Consider the following 20322-nt stretch of genomic DNA (forward strand, 5'->3'; position numbering starts at 1 on the left):
AAATAATTCATCCACCTGGGAGAAGTGGACCCTTCTTCTGGCGGTATTCTAGTTGCTTCCCAACAGGTGGAGGCAGTTGGGTTTAAACATCTTACTTCCTGTCCGCAGACAAAAGACAAGGGGTTATTACCTTTGGTATCCAGTTCAGTTTGACTATGGATGCCTTCAGCATGGCTGTTCTCACTCTTCTCTATGAACCTAAAAGTAATCTTAAAAGTGAGAAATCATCCAAATGACCTCATGCTATCCTCTGAGGCCCTGGTATGGTGGTCTTATGCATAGAGACGGATTCTTGTGAGCAGGAAATTTCCTAATTAGCATCTCAGGGAGAAACTCTGACTTAGAAAATTTGTGTGGAAACACACCTGTTAAAAAGAGATGGTAGTTATAAAGACTTAGTTGGTATAAAAGTAACTCATAAAAGGAGAACCCCACTGTCATGCTGTTGCAGACTATGGTGCATCTATGCTTGTCAGGTCAAAGATGAAAGACCTGCCACATCTTGTTCAGCCTATGCTCTCTGCAGTCTAGCCTATTCATATGCCTGGCTATCGCCTCTCTAAAGATCTAGGGCTTGGTGTTGGTTTTGAGCCTAGATGAATGAGACTGACAATTTTATCAAGGTCACCATCCCCTTATTTCCAGGATTCACTGCTGCTGTACTGCCAGTATGGGTATATCTACATTGCAATTAAACACCCATGGCAGCTGACTTGGGCCAAGGGGCTGTTTTAATTGCAGTGTCCCAGAGCCCAGGCTCCAGCAAGAGGAGAACTTCTACACCGCAATTAAACAGCCCCTTACCCTGAATCAGCTGACGCAGGCCAGTTGTGGGTTTTTAATTGTCGTGTAGACACACCCTGAATGGCCCAGAGCTATATGTTCCTCAGAGCCTTCATTTTAAACTAGTTGTGCTTTTCTCTACCTGTCACCCTTTAAGCCTATTGTGGCTACCATCTTCTTAGAGTTCTGAAATCTGAAGACAGTGTTGCTAGTAATGAAGAAGACTGTCCATAGGGTGAGTGAATTAGCAACCATTTTCTGTCCACTTTTGGTCTTTTATTAATCATTGTAAGGTGTACCTTAAAACTATACCTACCTTTTTCCTCAGGAAATATATCCCTCCATCTTATCTATCTCATTATTTCTGAACTGGCATATTCCTTATCTGCATGGTAGTCTTAAAATTGTCCAAATAGAACTTTAAGGGTCCACAGATTTTCCTTCATGTCTAAAGTATCTGGGAAGTATTGGCCCACCTTTGCTACTTACCAAATGTAAGATGCCTGTACCTTTTATTAGAAGGCTGTGTGCTCAAGCTGAGAAAAAATCCTCAATACACTTATTTTTAAAATAGTGTAGCAGTTGTAACACTTGAAGTTCAGACTCTGAGCAATTAGGTTGGACGTCAGATTTATATTCTTGATTTATAATACAGAATTAATTGTTCTTGCCTGTAAAGAATTATGACCTTTTCAGTGTTTATGATTCTTCTTGATGAATGAACTCTTACTTGCTGACTTCTTTTAGAAGACTAAGCGGCACTGAATTGGTATAAAACAATTGCACATGTCCTACATGACCAAGTGAGTATGTTGATCCTAGCTTACAGGATGGAAAATGTGGGGAGGGAAACAGTTTTTCTTTAGTTGTTGGCTTTGAAAAAGAATCCCAAATACTCAGTTAGTAAAATACATGTGAAGAAAAATGCCTGAAAAGTTAATGTCAAAGCAAACTTGAACTGATTTAAAAGTGACCTACAAAGAATTTTTTAAATGGGAGTGTACCCATCGGTGCTTCTGTATGCTACATAAAGAGGGCCTGAAAGCTTATAACATTTTTTGGTAATCAGGAATGTCAGCTGGGTTTGTTGACAAACCTAGTGGAAGTCTCAAGATGTGTATTGTTAGATTTCAGACCTCTTGAATGAAGGGTCATTTTTCCAAAATGCTAATTAATAATTGAAGTTAAATAGTCTGACTAAAACTCCTTTGCTTGCAGTGTTGTAGCTATGTTGGTGCCAGAACATGAAGCACACATAGTATATGAGGTCATAGCCTATTCTCTTTGCTCAGAAGAAGAGCAGCTCTGTGGAGCCTGAAAGCTTCTCTCTTTCACCAACAGAAGTTGGTTCAATAAAAGATATTTCATCCACTTTCTCTGCAAAACTCCCTTGTTTTAATAGCTCAACTTTCACTTTTTTTTTCTTGCAATATCACTTCAGTACTTCTCAAGTCATCTCTGTTTACATGGAAAACTCAGGTCCTGTCTAGAAGGCTAAGGCAAGCAATTCTACTGTTTTTAGATTTTTATACGTCAGAAAGAATAGAAGAGGCCACAAGTAGTTATTTGTAGCCTTCCCTACCCTTCCACAATATTGAAGGTTGCCTTTAATTGTAAAAATATGTGCTTAATGCCCCAAGTAGCCAGATTCTTGAGTTATTTTTGTGCTGAATTCATCTAAAAAAATTCTTGTGTGGTCATTTGGCCCTTTTTCAAAAAATATACCCCAGAATACATTTTCTGTATATCGGATAGCAAAGCATGATTCCTAGCATCAGTAACAAATCGTGTATTCTGTGCATATTTTGATTAATTGGTATTAAAGGCTTGGGGAAGGAGCTTTTAATGTTAAGGAAGATTTGTGTTGAATGTATCCCACCTCCTGTTTGTTGGGGTATTTCAGCACATTATCAGACTTGCCTCAGTTTTCAAATCACTTTTGCAGTTCTCTTTTTTAAGGTGTTAGTCAAGAATTTCTAGCCAGAGATTTGGAGTTCTGCAGTATCCTTGTCAAAATTACTAGGAACAGCATTAATCATATTGTGAATAAAGTTCCTTAATTATTACTAGTCACATATAGGAGGACTTAAATGGAAAATTCTAAGTATCCCATTTATATTTCTGTATTGATTTTAGATTAAACTTTATGCAGTTTTTTGAAGGCAGAAAGGAATTTAGTGGGTTGTTAGAGCCAACTATAGTAAACATTGATATTCTGCATTTTTTAAAAGTAGTCATTTTATTCATTGTTTTGCACATACAAACCTTTCTTTAAGGAAATATTCTCCTATAGTAAATGTAGCTACAATTAAACTATTTAATTTTTGTTTGTTTGTGAATTAAGTAAACTTTTTTCTGTCATTTTAAGTTCTCTTGATTTAGTTATTGACAAGTACTTTTAAAGAAATTTTAGTAAGTTAACATCCTCTAACTCTGAATCTCTTTAAGCGACGGAAGAAAAGCATCTTTGTTGATTTAATAACCAGTGTTTGAGAATATCACTGCAAGTAGCCTGTACTGAGAACTGTACTGGATAATTCAAGACTGTGATAATGGGCTGTGAAACTTTTTCTTTGAGGTCAGCAGTTCATATCTGGTTCTGCTTGGTGATGATTCAAAGTTGAGACTAAACCACCAGCACATACTATCTTTAAATGATTTGGGTTGCTTGTCCTTATTGAGTTCACAGGTGGCTCTGTCTGAATTACCCAGCACCCCAACTGGCACCACTGATTGTTGATTGTGGCAATAGAGAGTCTAAAGACTGAACAAGAATAGGGAGGGAACTATTCTCTCAATCTTGCAGATGGCTACTCCAAGGTCGTAGTTGAGGCATACTGTCAGTGATGTGTGGAAGGTATTGCTGTATATTAAATAGATGAGTACAAAGGGTTCCGTCTCCAGAGCCATTAATCTGTCACCTTTCATGAGCAATAACGCATATTCCCTCTGCAAGAAACTTTCTAGACTCAATAAAGAAATGGACTGCATGAAGAGTTCAGATACTCAGACTTTTTCAGTCCATAAAGTGTAATTGAAAGCAACATATTGGTGTACGGTAAACAGACCGACCGACACTTCACTACTGAGATTTCTAGGCAGTCCGCTTTGAAGTGGTGTGACTACTAATTTTACATTACCATAAAACTGGACATTTCTAGATATTTGTTTGAGAAGGCAGGAAAAAAAGAGGCAAATTCAGTTTTACGATATACACAGTTTTAATAACAAAACCTTTCTGTACACTGCACTTCAATTTACTCCATTTTGTATTTTCACCCCCACCAGAAAATGGCTCTTTAACATGACTTGAATACAATGCATTTGGGACTCTGCTTTTTAATCTCTGGTCTCAATGTTGGTAGAAAAAGTTCACTACTGTTTTAAAATCTGTGGGTTTTTTTAACCATTATGAAAGTTTAGTTGAAAGTGTAGCAGACGGAGCCTTTCGTATGCTTACTTCATAGATCTGAAAGCTTGTTGTTTTGACCTTATTAGGTAGTATGAGTTTGCCTACCTTAAATAGTAGATAAGATTTGATTAGATCCTAGTACCTTTCCCTAGTACTTTTCTCTAAAGAAGGTGTTTAATACAAAATATGAAATGCATGGTCCCCAACTTGACTACACAATGGCCTTTAACTGTACCACTAGCAATCAATGGATGATCGTTTAAAAGAAAAAACTGACAGCCTCAGTTTATGGATAAATCTCAGTTCTAGTTCTGGAAAGAGGAATTGACATGAATGACTTGGCACTACTAATAAACCTCACTGGATTTGGTTTTATCTGTGGGAGAAGGAAGACTCCATCCCTCTCTGAAGTGTCGTCATTGTGTGGAAATCCACTTCTTTGGAAGATGAAATCTAGTTTTCCAAATTGATTACATTAATCTAAACAGATAAGTTTTAAACTACTCCAATTACAAAATTAAATCAACTTTCATTTCATTAAACTAGTAAAAAGATTAACTTAGGCACATTAGGAAACAAGTGTTAGTGCAGATTTCTGTCTTAAAAAGCAAGCTGATATTTCTGCTCTCAAGTGTTGGCAATAGGTGGCTGTCTTCAAAGGGCTGTAGCTTGATGTGGACACAAACACTTGAATTTGCACATAAATTAGTTTGTCACTGAAACCTAGCTTAATCCCCCAACGCTTATGGGCCTTGGCTAGCCTTACGTCTGATAACAGTATTAACCTCCTGTTGATTGAGCACTATTAAGTAGTACAGGAACAAGACTTGACTCACCCAATGCCTTATCAGGCAGTTCTTCAAAGTTAAAAATAAGTGGGGGAAAAAATCCACCATTGCAGAGAAATTACTAGAAATGGGAGAGCTCATTCTTCCTTTTTTCTGGTCCACTCAAGTACTATGATTTAAACTGGTTCCAGATGTTGGATTCAAATATCACTGAGACTGAAGGTGTGGAGGATGTTGGGGGGGGGGGGGGGGAGCACAGGATGAGCAAATTGGGTGGAGAATGGAGCAGAGGGTGAGTGGGCTTTGGAGAATGCTCTAGAGGATGGCAAGCAATTCTTCACCTGTCTACACACACGTTAATTGTGTGTGTAAAAGTGCTAAGCTCTAAGAATTCCAACTAAACTTGATAGGAGCTGTGACTGCGTGCAGTGCATCTGAACATAGACTCAGCAACCAAAAGATGGAACGTAGGTCGTGGTCATTAGTCCTGCTACTGGAACACAAGTTAAACCAAGCTGCCTTGGCTTGTGCTGAACAAGAAACACAAGAAATAAGTGTTTGGCAAACGAAATAAAATTATTGTGGTGATGGAGTCACAAACAATTGAATGGAAAACAATTTTTAAGTCACTTGGAATTGCTCTTTCTAATGAGTTCTTGCAAAGGACACTGACATAGCTCTCTACTTACTGCTTATTATTAGGGAAACCTGGTTAAATTTTCATTGCCAGCATTTGGCATCATCTAGATTACATGACCGCACACTACATTGAATGTAATATTCACTGCTGGGGTCTAATGTGTGAACGTCCAACAGTCGTTCACTGAATGGTGGGTGTTGACTTCTGAAGTCAAAGGCTAAATGCTGCTAGGGAGTGGCAATTGTGTTCTGAGGCAGTTGGGAGATTAGCTTTGTGTAAAATGGGTGATTCAGAGGCTGCTAAATCTTATCTTGTCTCCACAGCTTACATGGCATTAGATTGTGTGTGTGCCTTACTGCTTTACCATCTCTAGGCAAGGCTGAGCCTAGAGTACTGGTTCAAAAGGGGTGTGGGTGCATTGGCTGAAAGCTGGTTCCTGTAAGTCTGAGGGAGGGGAGAGTGCTGAAATTCTAGAGGACTGGATGGTTACTAATGGCTGGGGGCAAACATTTCTGTTTGGGTTTTGGGGCATGGCAGACAAGGGGAATGGGTTTAGACATAGCCCTGTTGACAAGGTAGGCTGGAAGCCTGCTAGCCTTCCTTAATCATGACTGTAAACTATGTTAAAAATGACTGCTAATAAGGACTCTTATTCAGAATTGCAAATGCAACACAGCCACATACTCCTGGGGATAGCATGACAGCAATTGCCCCACCCACTACTTCCCTCTCCATGCTGGAGTGAAGGATTTCAAGTTACTTTTGGACCAAAGGACAACAGTAGGATCTTATTGGATAAGGAGAGAACATACTCTTGTGTTCGGGGCTGTGAGCAGCAGAAATTTAGCCCTGACTTCCTGAGTGGGGATACCGCAGCAAAAGCATTTGACTACCCACCATTGCTGGAATGATCAGTGATTCTAATTCCTGAGCACATCTGTTTGCACCTAAGGCTGCACTTGCAAAGACTCTTATGAAAGCTAGCACTTCAAGGGCTTGATCCTGCCCGCTAATACCCAGTAATTTACACGACTAAAGCTAGTAAAGCTATTGTGCTTTCACAGACATGCACAGATTTTTAACACGATATGAAATGATGCCTGCTCACATATCGGAGGGCAAGACTGAAGCTTAGATGTAAATGAAGGGCCACGAACACTTAATATTTGTAAAAGATTAAATAAATCTTTTATCACAAGTGGTTCAATATACTTGGTGCCAGTAAATCTACTTTTTGAACTTAGATCTGGCCTCACTGCATGTGCGATTTAATCATCAGAACATCCCCTTCTCTTCCTCCTCCTACCACTTCCTCTGTATGCTTAGAAGGTACTCTATATGGCTGAAAGTAGTTGGGATAGTTGTAATGCAAGATAATCAGTCTGTAGTTGGGTTCTAACAGTAAATGGTTTCATTAAAAAAATTATGGGAACCTAGTCTTTACCGAATGCACTTGCCTTAATAGAATACAAAATCATGGAGAATAAGAAAATGTATATATTTTTTTCTTGCTAATTTGGGACACTACAGTTTCATGTAACATAGAATCATAGAATATCAGGGTTGGAAGGGACCTCAGGAGGTCATCTAGTTCAACCCCCTGCTCAAAGCAGGACCAATCCCCAACTAAATCATCCCAGCCAGGGCTTTGTCAAGACTGACCTTAAAAACTTCTAAGGAAGGAGATTCCACCACCTCCCTAGGTAATGCATTCCAGTGTTTCACCACCCTCCTAGTGAAAAAGTTTTTCCTAATATCCAACCTAAACCTCCCCCACTGCAACTTGAGACCATTACTCCTCGTTCTGTCATCTGCCACCACTGAGAACAGTCTAGATCCATCCTCTTTGGAACCCCCTTTCAGGTAGTTGAAAGCAGCTATCAAATCCCGCCCCCCTCATTCTTCTCTTCTGCAGACTAAACAATCCCAGTGCCCTCAGCCTCTCCTCATAAGTCATGTGTTCCATAAAGATAATGGGAAGCATGTGGATAGCATAAGAGAATAATTTAAAAATATTTATAAAAAATATTATCTGAAGCCCATTTATTTATCTGAAACCTATTCCTTTCACAATAAAACATCACAATGTTGTATAATTGTACCCTAAGTGTGTGTGTGTAAACATAATGCTGAATGATAAGCAAACAGACTTGTGCAGTGACTATCTGTTCTAAAAGTTTTTAGAAGTTTGGTACAACACATAATTAACATATCTTGAATAAATCAATAATTGCAGTATGTCAACACTGAGGAATTGTTTTCTCCAGTTGTGTGCTGCTGCTAATTGTCGTACACTGCAGCATTTGACACGGAACACATTTTAAATATATATACATATTCATATATATAAATTCCCCCTTAGTCTAGTAACTTTGGTTAAAGTTTACAATATTTTGAGCAATTTTCCTTAAAATATTGTAATTTTATATTTGTGGTGTCTAAAACCACTGTGGCTGCATAGATCTCCAAATATTTACATGTAATTTCATAATAGAGTTTATAGCACATGCTACTTCTGGATAAAAGAAAATTGAGTTTCCAAGATGAGTAAATAGCAAATAGCATAGGACCTTCTCATCTCATATCACTGAAGTATAAAATGAAACATTTTTCAATTAAATACTTTCTAAGCTAATTATAATTTATCAACTGAACAATTAAAAAAAAAGTTTAACTACTTTGACTTTGGGAAGGTTGGGGGTTTCACAAGAATAGGATAAGTGAAAGCTTATATTGCAGGGGTTAATTCTGTCTCCAGAGAAACCTGTCGTGTTAGTGCATGAAAATAGCTTCTAGACAAGATGAAGAAACTGCTGTGGGGAGGGGAGGAGAGGGCTTCTTCCCTCCCTAGTCCCTTTTCACCCCCAAATTGATATTTGCTTTTCGTTAAAATTTGCATTCAGAGTACTTACACATGAGAAGCTGTTGAAATACCCTTCATTCATAGTCCCAAATAATTTGCCTAAATTATCTGAAAAGCTGTGCCAATTATCAAGTCAAACCAGAGATCTAATAAGAGTTAAACACATTTAATACTTATAATTGATTGCATTGTATCGAGTCTTCCTACATAAGCACTTGAGTACTTTCTAAGCATTTGAAGAGTCGGTTAGTAATTGTATAAAACGGCTGTGTTGTAAATTTGCTGTGAGCTTTAGCAAAGGTACATTTAGGCAAGGCTGACTATCAATATGGAGGTAGGAAAACAATATTTAAAATCACCAGTCTCCAATACACTTGAAAAATCCCCTTCCCATTCTTCTCTGATTGTAGATTTAAGAGTCAGATTATCACAAAAGGAAAATCTTCCTGCAAGTCAACCTTGAAAAGTGAACTGAGCCAACTGGAATGTTTGTGATCACATAGCTACAATGGAACAAATGTAATGTATGTTCCCTCACAGATCTCTGTACATATATCTAGCTTCCTTTCATTCAGACTATTTTCATTAGAAAAAGTAGACTATGGAGACTTAAGTATAAATATTTACACATAGTCATATAATTACATAACATGAAACATTGTACATGTTTTGAGGTGAGCATCTTTTTAGACTTTCAAACATTGAGTGCAAATTTAATGTAATCATTGCTGCTTTAACACTGAAAATATGATTTTATTAAAAAAAAAAAACTTTAAAATACTGCACCACTTCAAAAACAATGCCTCCATTAAATAGTTTGGAAAATTAGGATTTATGTCAACATTTCTAAAAATTAGAATCATATGTAGGTCCCCATCAATTTTAAAATAGGTTACTTATCTGGTTTTAATTTTTGATGACTTGTAGATATTATACTTCACATTCTTTATATGGCAGTTGCTGACACTTGCACTGTCCATAGCCATTAATGATGATGAAAGGTCCTTCATGGGTGGGTTCATATTCATTATATGGTCCTTGGTCTGACATGTTTGACATATGTAGCCGTGTTTGGGATCGGAGTTGCCTGTGGTTTTGAATCATTGAACACTGCCTAATTCTTCTTAATGTGGGAGGGCAGCATTTTCTGGAGATGAACACTATAAAAATGATAAAAAAGAAAGAAAATAATAAAGCCATTGTTCCTGTAATTACCCGCTGAGTGAAGATGGCATTGTTTGGTTCAGTGAAATGTTCTTCAGTAGTAACGACTATGCCTGCAGTAGTTGGAATTTCTTTGTCTCCCATATGGAAATTTGATGAGCTTATTCTGTTTGTATACTCAGTAGTTGGAGATCTGTAACTCGTAACCATGGATGTAACAATAGTTGATAAATTCCAGCAAAGCTGAAAACCGTAAACCGCATCTAGAATATCCTCTCCTTGGGTGTGGTCTGGGCTGTGGCACAGTATGGAGTGCTCCCACCGACCTTGAAAACCACTCAGCCATGTGGCTAATTCACATATCTTTGGACTGCATTCCCACAGATTGCTGGAGAGGCCCACTGTAGTTATGGATGAAAGTGAATTTAAGATCTTGGAATCCAGAGTGGTTAGCTTGTTGTTATCCATTAGGAGTATTTTAAGATTAGGCATAGTTTCAAAAACTGTCAAATCAATGGCTTTGATTTCATTTCCAGTCAAATCCAGCTTTTCTAAGGTGCCCCAGGTCCACTCCATCCCACATGTCAAGTTGCTAATTTTGTTCCACTGCAAGAAGAGCGTGTGCAGACTGCTTAGCCGTAGGAAATGAGCAAAATTAATCTTTGTCAGCTGGTTGTGCTCTAGGTGAAGCTCCCTCAGTTTGATTAATCCTGCAAATCCATTGCGAGCCAAACTTCGCAAGCGATTTGTGCTCAGATCCAGAAACTCCAGACTACGACAGTCCCAGAAAAGGCGGACTGGGATAGTCCGCAGGGAGTTGGAACGTAAATGCAAGGTTTGCAGCTTGCGAAGTCCATAAAACAACTCAGGATGCAGAGAGGATAACTGATTGAAAGAGAGGTCCAAATTTTGCAGGTTCAGCAGTTGGCTAAAAGTTGTGTTGGGCAAATAAAAGATTTTGTTTGAATTTAGGATTAATTCCTTAAGTTTATATAGTCCTTGAAAAGAATCTTCTCTTACTGTTGCAATTTGATTATGATCTAAGTGAAGCCAAGTAAGTTGACTGAAGCTTGCAAATTGATCCCTTTCAAGTTCAGAAATATAATTGTGCCTCAGTGACAAACCTAGAGAGCCCTTGTCAGTGGTGTTTGGCACTGAGTGAAACCCCTGAGAGTCACAGTAAAAGAGCAGCTTCTCACAGCGACATTTTGGTGGACAAGCCATGCCCAGGGCAGGCAGCAATTTTAAAACCATACTCATTGCATATAGTGCTGCCAGCATAGGAGCCCCTAATGGCCACTTGAAATGTAAGCCTGCAGAATATAATTTAGGGAAACAACAAGATAGGATATTCTTATCAGATCATGTACACTTAGAACATTATGGTGAAAGATTTCACTGCAGATTACTTTCATGCATCTCTAAAAAGCTACTTCTGAATGTAAGAACTAATAAACTTACTAAATACAGAGTACTTGGATATTGTCCTTGATACAAATCTTTATCTACATTATAATCTTCAATAAGTGACAATCTGAACATGCCTTTAAAAGGCTTCAGTTCAGAAAATCTATTTTTAGTACCTCTGTTTTTCTAAAGCATAGCTGTTCTTTCGTCATAAAAGGTATATATAAATGTGTAAACTTACCCATTCTTTTGAGTACATTGGAGGTTGCATTCAGTCGTAGTTTTAGACTCAACGCAGTGAGTCTGTAAAAGGCTCTAATGTAAGACAGCCTTTGAATAATTTACTGTTTTCTAGTGTCCTTCGATATTAGTGTAAGACTGAATCCACCATGCTCTCTCGAAATACTCCTTTGAAATTCGTTGGCTTGATTTCATGTGACAGGTCTGTAATTGTGGAATCAATGCTGAATATAAATTGTTGGTTTTTTTCCTCCTCCTGTGACTGCTCAGTGGTTTTACTGAAGCTCACGTTCTTTTTCCGCGGCTGTGGGTTCTTTTAGTCTTAACTTGTTGATGGCAGATGGGTGGCTTATTGCTGAGAGAAGCTCCTGTAGTAGCATGAGTGCATTTACTGAAAAGCTTTTCAGGGAAACGATACAAGAATGGATTTGCTTATGCGCTGCGACCACACAGAACTGTATATAGGCTGACGTCACTTGGTGACGTTCCTTTTGTTTGGGTTTTCCAGAAGCTTTTCTGTTTTAAAGCATTATGATGCATACTGTGATCCTGTTAAACTACTGATAGAGGAAAAATCGACTGTAAGAACACTTCATCCGTACAATTCAAGGAGTAAGAATGATTTGTAATCCAGTTTTTTCTATAGTACATTTTGCTTGCTATCTTCAGACAGCCTCAAGCAGTGTACAGCTAGGATTGTGAACCGTCTTTTAATCCTGGCACTTGCTCATTTTGTATTGTATTTTCCTGCACATAAAGAACTTTAATAGGAAATGCACACATTGTTTGAGTAGTAATAGGAGAATGCTGATTTAGCACCAACTGGAACAGTGAAGTGAATTATCTGGCATTTTAGAGCTGCATACCACTACATTCCTTCTTTGTCTTTAGAATGAACAAGAAGGAAAACATTTTGCTTAGATATTGCTGGAATATGGGGAAGTGAAGCTAAGTTGTTCACATCTCTAAAGTAACACAGAAAATAATAAACTTACAATTAAGAACGACAAGTCTCTGAAAAAATAAAACTTCAAGTGTGTGAAATTTGTTTTCCTTAGAATAAATTAGATTTTCGCCACTTTCAAAATCATATTTTTCTCAAATTTTAGCAAAACTGAAGATGATTGTTCCTGGGGACTGGGTGGAGGTAATGCTGTGCGCTCTGCATTTCAGGCTGGGGCTCAAATCAGATTTGAGATAAAGTGAGGAGTTTGATGGTTCACTTTAATCACCAGAAGTTAGCGCCCCCCCCCCCCCCCCCCCCCCCCCCCCCCCCCCCCCCCCCCCCCCCCCCGTGTGACTAGAAGTTCACATTAGTTTTGCTGGGAATCTGTGCAACAGAACGTCCAGGCCAGAACAACAGTGATGTTGCATGTTTAGAATTAAGATGCACTGGTAGAACTGTGTTCTTGGGAAAGCATGTAAAGCTGTCTGCCTGTACTGTTGCTGCCCAGTCAGTGTGTCTCATCAAGAGCTCAGACATTCAATGAGATTTAGAGGAACTACACTCTTAACTAGCTGTATGCACCCAGGGCACACAAAAATACCACTTATTTTCCATGATAACTGATAATACAGGGTAAATGAGCTGGTGAATTTTCATGGCTATTTTTTGGTAAGGCTGCTTTAACCCACATAATGTTGTTTCTAACTTTCCTCTTCTGTTTTCTTGAGTATGCTCTCTCTTTTTTGATTCCTTTACCCTGTGACTTAAAGTTAGGATGCAATGAGGTGCATTTTAAACTGTTACAACAGCATATTCATTTTGAGTCCCACACAGTGACATGGAAATGTCTTCAATGCATGAACTGCAGAGAAGGAAGAACCTTTCATGTTAACGTAAGATGGCCTTAGGGGACTTTCATACTGATAGGAAAGGTGCAAAACTCAAATACAGGACTTAAAAACAAAAAATATCCCTCCACACTTTATAATCAGTGTTACTGCTTTCTGAAGTGTTTTGTGTTTAAACAAAACTTTGTACCTTCTTTCCCTAACTCTTCATTCTCTCCGATCCTGTAGTGAAGTTGTAATTTTGTGGCAGACTGTTTTGCCTTAAACAGAGCTATGATTTCATTGAGGCATCAAGTAGAAGTTTGGGTGTGAGAGAGAGCCTCACTATAATTGAGCCTCACTATATATAAACACTATAATTGACCATAATTAAGAAAATTAAAGTGTCCTGATTGTGTATTAAATTACACTGTCTAAATATTTCCAAGTTTGCTCTAGTCCAGTGTTTCTCAAATGCGGCCACCAGGGCCTTTTCTTGCGGCCACAGCGATCTGGGCTTTGATGGGTGGAAGGAGAAAGCAGTGGCCCCTCTCAGGGCTGCTAGCAAGGTTGGGCCCTGCCTCCCCTTCCGGGGACACACAATCTGGAGGTGCAGGCAGCTGGTGAATTCCTCACTTTCCCAGGGGTAGGGGGAGGCAGGCTTCAGCCACGGGGCTTCAGGCTCCGTCCACGTGGTGGCAGGCTCTGGCCCCAGGCTCACTATCCTTGCCATTGTCACTGGGCCCTGCTGCCTCCCTGCCCACCTCCCGATTCAGGACTTAATTTGTCCCAGAGCTTCCTGGGGCTGCGTAAGTCTGCTGTGAAAAGTGGTATTAACAAACATACAAGTATCACTTTTCACAGCAGAAGACTTACCAGGTAACAAGTTTAAGAAGAAAAAAAAAAGCACAACCGAAAAAGCAAAAGCAACAACAACAACAAAAAGACAAGAACATGCAAAGCACCTTATTTGTGTTTCTATTCTGTTTAGGTCCAGTAAAGAATAGAGACAACTGGAAATTATTTTTCATTACTGAGTCTGAATAAACCCTCCATAAATAAATTACAATAATTTGGACATGTGTATATGTGCATATTTATTTGTTTTTCCTAAAGTTAATTATTTTAGGGAAAATGGTCAGTGTGGCCACCAGCAAGAGTTGGTGGCTGCACTCTGAGGCCACCAAAAATTTGTTGTGAGAACCCCCTAGACTAGATTATCATGATGGACCTTTCTGATCTTAAAGTCTGAGTGTGTGTACTTTTCTGGTGGATTCCTTTACCATAGCATCCAGTTTTTCTGATAAAATCAAGGTGTAGGGTGAAACAGAATTCTTATGAGGCCTTTTTGGTACCACTAGTGTGACTGGGAGAGAAATGCTGTTTTCCCCTTCCCAAATACAAACCCTTTCAATCTTTGCTGCAAAATGCTTGCTATGGGAGAAACTAGTAGATGACACTGCTATGCATAGTCTTAAATTTTTTTCTGACCATGCAAGCAAGTTTTCACGCAACAAGTAGTGCTGTATTGTTAGTTTTTGCAAGCAGCAGGAGCTTATTCTCTGCTTTTAACTAGAATCAATTCTGGAAGCACAGTGGACCCCTGGATGTGGACTGAGATTTCTGAAAGAAGGGACTATCTGCATACCTAGAGACTACATGTCACTGATTTCTGAAACAGAAAGCCAACCTGCAATGTGCCAGACATCAACCACTACATGGCAGAAGGGCAACATGCTCCACGAAGAAAAAGAAAACTGTTTTATTGCCTTTGGACAGTAACCCCCCTAAGCATTAGTTTAACACCACACTGGGATTTTGTAATTCTCATCTGTGTTAACCGGTACCACCAGCAACGTGCTACTGGTAGGAGAAGCAACGCAATTGATCTGAAATTAAAATGAGAAGCTGTAAATTATTTCCAGTTTGTTAGCTTTACAAAGCACTCAAGTGACAGTACACAGGCTCTATACAATGCTGAATAAGACAGCTTTCACGGGATTTCTCGAATTTCTCTACATTTTGCCCTTCTGAGGGCTGCACTGGCAATCTGCCAGCAGCCAAAGGGCTGTACCTACTTAGCATAAAAATGAAGCATATTTCAGCTGCCCATATCTTTCAGTAAGAAATGAGGCTTGCAGAGACTACAGGTCCCAACAACCAATCCATCATTTTACCACAACCAGTGAAAAATGGAACCCTGCAAGTTGGGACCCATAGTCTTGTTGGGCCACATTTGCATCAAAGCCCCGGGCTGCACTGGTAGAACTCTGGTGCAGTTTAGACTACACAAGTCTAGATTCATACATTTTAAGGCCAGAAGGGACCATGATGATCATCTAGTCTGACCTCCTGTATCACCCAGGCCATAGAATTTCACCCAGTGATTCCTGCATCCAGCTCAGCAATTTGTGGTTGAACTAAGAGCACGTCAAGGCTATGTCTGCGTTGCACTTTTGTTGGTAAGGGGTGTAAAAAAAAAAAAAAAAAAAAAAAATACCCTTCAACCAACAAAAATTTTAACAAAAAGCGCTGGTGTGGACAGCGCTTTGTCAGCTGGAGAAAGCTACTGCCCCTCATTGGGGGTAGAAATTATTGTAGTAATTAGAATAATTAGTTTTTCTTTTGTATAATTTAAAAAAACATTTTTTTGGGGGCAGAGGTTGGGTGAAATTTTAATGGGCTGAATTGTGATATGAGGAAGAGGGAATAGCTAAACTAATTTTTGTTCCAATAGTAACTTCAGTTTGTGGTGCTTCTTTGTGTCACAAAGTGGTTACAAGACAGAATCAGTTCAGTTGACCGTGGACATGACAGCTCTTGGATATCAGGGTTGGTAACTAAGGCTGGTCTATACTACAGAATTAAGTCGACGTAAGGCCGCTTACATCAACCTAATTATGTCAGTGTACACACTACAGCCTTACTCCCACCGATGTAAGTGGCTTACTACACCAACATAATTCCACCTCCACGAGCGGAGAAGGGCTTATGTCAGTGTAGTTAGGCAATGCAGTGTCAGTGTAGACACTGTGGGTTACTTACATAGGCTGTCCGCTGTCATTCTTGTCAATTTCACGTGTGAAATTGACAAGAAAGCCACTCACAGCTCCCAGTATCACCCCAGAGTGGGTGGAGGGCTCCCACTAGAGCCTGGCTGCTGCCTGGGCTCTGTGTCCTGCGCCCAGGCTCCTGGCAGGGAATGGGGAGCTGAGAACAGGCCACTCTTAAGTTGGTGGAGGTGCTTCTGGTGAGGACATGCACCACTGACAGAAGGAGGGCAGTGTGGACCTGTAAGTCAACCTAATATAGGTCACCTTGTTTGTGGTGCAGACACATGCCTAATAGTGATCAAAATAAACCCAGCCTTGCTGTTCCCAGTTGGGGTTAATCCCATCAATCACATAACATCTGTTTTATTGCAGAACTCCAGATCTTTGATTAAGATTTCAAAGTTGCTGATCCAAGTCTTCCAAATCAACCTATCATTTGATAATTAGCATACACTTACATTAATGGTGGTTAATGTGTTCTTTTCTCAGCATACACACACATTAATGGTGGCTAATCTCTTCTTCTCTCAGCAGTATAATTACATTGAGCATAGTGCAGAACTTCGTAAAATTGCTTTGTGGTTGCTTAAAGGCTAGTTTAAAGCTATATACTGTATATTCAGAACTAGAAACTAATCATGTGTGTTAAGATCACTGTTAAAATTTCTTAATATAAATGATTACATTTGAGCTCAATATTCTCTTAGCCTCATGTCTGCTTAATCAAAGCCAAGTTGCAACCTTCTTTCTCCTTTGCAACACTGCCTAGATCCCTACTGTACCATAGGCTCATGGAATCCACTGCTCTTCCTTACATGGGTTTTGGTTTTGAGATTGGTGTTGGATTTTTATGCTTGATGTTTGTGTTGAACTTAAGTGCTTTTTTTAAGCTTTCTATATTTAAAAGTACTTAAATTGTGGCTTATGGTTTTGGCTACATGTGAATTGTCCACTATGGTTGATGTGAAATGCAAAACTCTTTAGGGGAATGCTTCTTGTCCCATGAGTGACCACTTCTTTAGTACTTAAAATGTTTGGGTGAAGGTCAGCCATCAAATGTTCGTGTACTGTCTGCATCTTTTTATACCAATGTGAGAGTCGGAGTCATGGGCTTTCATGCTTTCTGATGGAGTCATAAGAGTTTCAGGACTTAATTATTTCTCTCATACAGGATGTGCTGCAAGTCTGACTCAGAGTGGATCAAGCACAAGAAACTGTGTGGTTGTCAGATCAATCAAGAAGGGATCTAAGACTTTGTATTTGAAGACTTTTTTTTGGATCAGTTTCTAGCTTAGACCTCTGAAAACCCCTCTAACTTTCCCCACAGTTCCTCTAAGAAGAAAATGTAGAGGAAGGAAAGCATGAGATGGGAAGAAATACCAATAGCCTTGTTGAATAAGGAGGTGAATCCAGAGGTCATTTTTAGCTTTCCATTGGTGTAACCTGCTGTTTTTCTTACTATTTAAAGATGTGAATACTGTCTCCTGTCCAACACAAAATATTGTATTTACCTTAGCCTCTCTTGCTTTACAGGCTGGACGCAAAGAAAGAAGTGACGCGCTGAATTCTGCAATAGACAAAATGACTAAAAAGACCAGGGACCTGCGTAGACAGGTACAGAATGAGTAAAATATTAATGTAGTGTAGTAAGTGTTTATAGTAATTAATGCAATTCTGAATGTTTCCTATTGGAAACGTTTTGTTTATCTGAGTGCTTTACGTTCTGTAATGACAGTAGTTTCGCTTTTTTTTTTTTTTCTTGTCTAGTTCATTGAAAGCTAGAAGCTTACAGCACTTTGTTTGAGTGACAGTATTAAGGTTTGAATTGCAATCTCCTATAGATAACTATACAGAGAAGACATTTTAGATGTTGAATTAAAATAAAACATTTTGGACTCAAATTACAAACAAGTACACCTGTAGCAAGAGTGTGTATAATGCTAACACTTAGGGACAGTTCACTATTAAAGGGGAAAAAGTTCACTTTAAACCCAAATGTGGATGTAGCAAAATATATAGGAGAGATGAGTTTATTTTAACTTTTCAAAATCCTTACGTTGAATTAAATACAAAAATAATGGTATTAATTTTAATATTCAGCAGGAAAAGTGCAGATTTAGTCACTGAAGCTAAGCCAATATCTTCACATTTTAAATAAATATTAATGTGCTCAAATGAGGGGTTGCACTGACTTAACCAATTTGATTAAATTGGCGCAAAAACTGCATGGCCAACCCGAATAGAGAGAGCCCTGGTCACACACAGCAACAGAGGGAGCAATTGCTTAACAAATATTCAAGATCCTTATCGTGGTAAACATTTTCTTGTTAAGATGCAAGAAAACAGCAGTTGAACTCTGTGCCAAAAATCCCAACTAATTTTCATTTTAATTCTTAGCTCCGCAAAGCTGTTATGGATCATGTGTCCGATTCTTTTCTGGAAACCAACGTTCCACTTTTAGTGTTGATTGAAGCTGCCAAGAATGGGAATGAAAAAGAAGTTAAGGAGTATGCACAGGTTTTCCGTGAACATGCCAATAAGTTGATTGAGGTAAGGTCATACAAATCAACTGAAGTTAACAGTTTTACTTATTTTAGCATAATTTCTAATTTTGTTTTCAAACTGTTATTCTAGCAGTTAACACATTTTATAGTATAAATAGGCTTGGCATAATTGGATTAGATTTTTTCTAACTTCAATGATTAATATTAATTTTGTTTTGTACCTCTTTTACAATTGTTAGATATCAAGGGGAAGAGATTTGGTGTTAGGGTTAGGGCAGCGTGGAAAGTGGTGTTGCAGGGGCTTCCTGCCTAGCCGAGAGGGCCAAGATACTTGGCCTCAAGTTGCAGGGGAGGCTGCAGTCCTAGCCTGGCAGAGTAGAGACCTCCCAGCCAGGACTGCGAGGAGGAGGAGGATGAGCCCTGGGCATGGGGTGCTGCTGCTGAATAGTGGCTGCTGAGTGAGAGAGTGGGGCCCTGACCAGCAGAGTTGCAGAAGGTCTGTCATAGACCCCCTCTCCCACTCCCATGACAGTGGGACTGCAGGCGCAAATGGGAGAGGCTGTATTGCTGCCCACGGTTACCAATAGATCTTTTTCATTGATTTCAGCGTGTCATCGGAAATTGATGTTTACTGACGTATATCGATTTTTAGATCGAATCCTGCCAAGCCTAGGTATAAACCTATGCTGACAGTTTTCTACAGACTAACTCACTTACATAAGTGGTGATCAACAGTTTCTTTTGCCATAGCTTGTGTTTTTTAGTGATCACGTACAGCATAAAAAGATGCATTGTATTTTCAAACCATACTTTGAATGTTTTGTAAAGTTGTAGTTTCAACCTGTGGATTTGTTGTTTGTCTGGGTATACTACACTAACTGAGATTATTCTAAGCAGAGACATAAGTAATCGTCTCTTTCATGCCGGTGTATTGAGTCCAAAAATATATTTTGTTGTAAATGTCATTTGAAACATCTATTATTGCTAGTGAAATTGCTAGTGAAATTTTGATACAAAAACCTTAGATAAGGTCAACTTCAGAATATTATTTGAAAACATAAGTCGTCAAACGGAAATTTTTCCTGTCTGTAAGACTGTTTTCTAAGAACACTAACTTAAATGGGAGACTTACCGGTTTTAATTTAAAATACATAAGACAAGTCCATCTACCATAAAAGTTAATGTCTTTGGCAACTGGTATTGCAGTTAAGAAAAAAATTCAAGTTCATTCCAGGTCTTACTGCATATGTCTTAGTAATAATGACCTGCTGCCTTATTATTCACATTTAGTTTTGTGCAATATTGCAAACAAAATTATAAAGGAACATAAATCTACAGTTGTAATTGTTTACTGCTTGTGCATAGTTAGATTTTTGCCAAATCTTTAAAAGTTTTGTTCTGTATCTACTGTCAAGTGGTCGGCTGAATGATTAATTCTCACCACTAACCTCAATTGCAGTCTAAAAAGTCAAATGCTGATCAAAATGTACTGTATAATAATGCCATTCTGCTGTTGAACTACAAATGAGTCCATGTGACTTTTAGAATAATCTTGGGTTTTTCATACAACTCTTATTTATTTTTTCTTCAGGAACAAGGCAGTTGTCAATCTTTCATTGATCTGACTCCTGCATTAATTCTGAAAGCCATTTTCTCACTAGTTTAAGGGACTCTTGGTACCATCGCACATACACA

General features: G+C 38.8%; 2 protein-coding genes across 4 annotated transcripts in view; one reads left to right on the top strand and one right to left on the bottom strand.

The window, feature by feature from the left end:
• The window catches only part of CTNNA1 (catenin alpha 1), a 194368-nt gene that overhangs the window by 104707 nt on the left and 69339 nt on the right, over window positions 1–20322 (top strand). For all 3 annotated transcript variants that reach the window (XM_037906042.2, XM_043552628.1, XM_043552629.1), the window contains 2 exons: window positions 17657–17737; window positions 18521–18673. In XM_037906042.2, coding sequence (XP_037761970.1) covers window positions 17657–17737; window positions 18521–18673 — 234 coding nt within the window. The remainder of the gene's footprint in view (window positions 1–17656; window positions 17738–18520; window positions 18674–20322) is intronic.
• Window positions 3986–11802, bottom strand: LRRTM2 (leucine rich repeat transmembrane neuronal 2). Its single transcript, XM_037906043.2, has 2 exons — window positions 11299–11802; window positions 3986–10963 (listed from the first exon to the last, which is right to left on the bottom strand). Exons 1-2 carry the CDS (start codon window positions 11300–11302, stop codon window positions 9417–9419), a joined length of 1551 nt encoding a protein of 516 aa, XP_037761971.1. The 5' UTR covers window positions 11303–11802; the 3' UTR covers window positions 3986–9416.

Source organism: Chelonia mydas, chromosome 8 (genome assembly GCF_015237465.2).
Source record: "Chelonia mydas isolate rCheMyd1 chromosome 8, rCheMyd1.pri.v2, whole genome shotgun sequence".
In the NCBI taxonomy this organism is placed as follows: Eukaryota; Metazoa; Chordata; order Testudines; family Cheloniidae; genus Chelonia; species Chelonia mydas.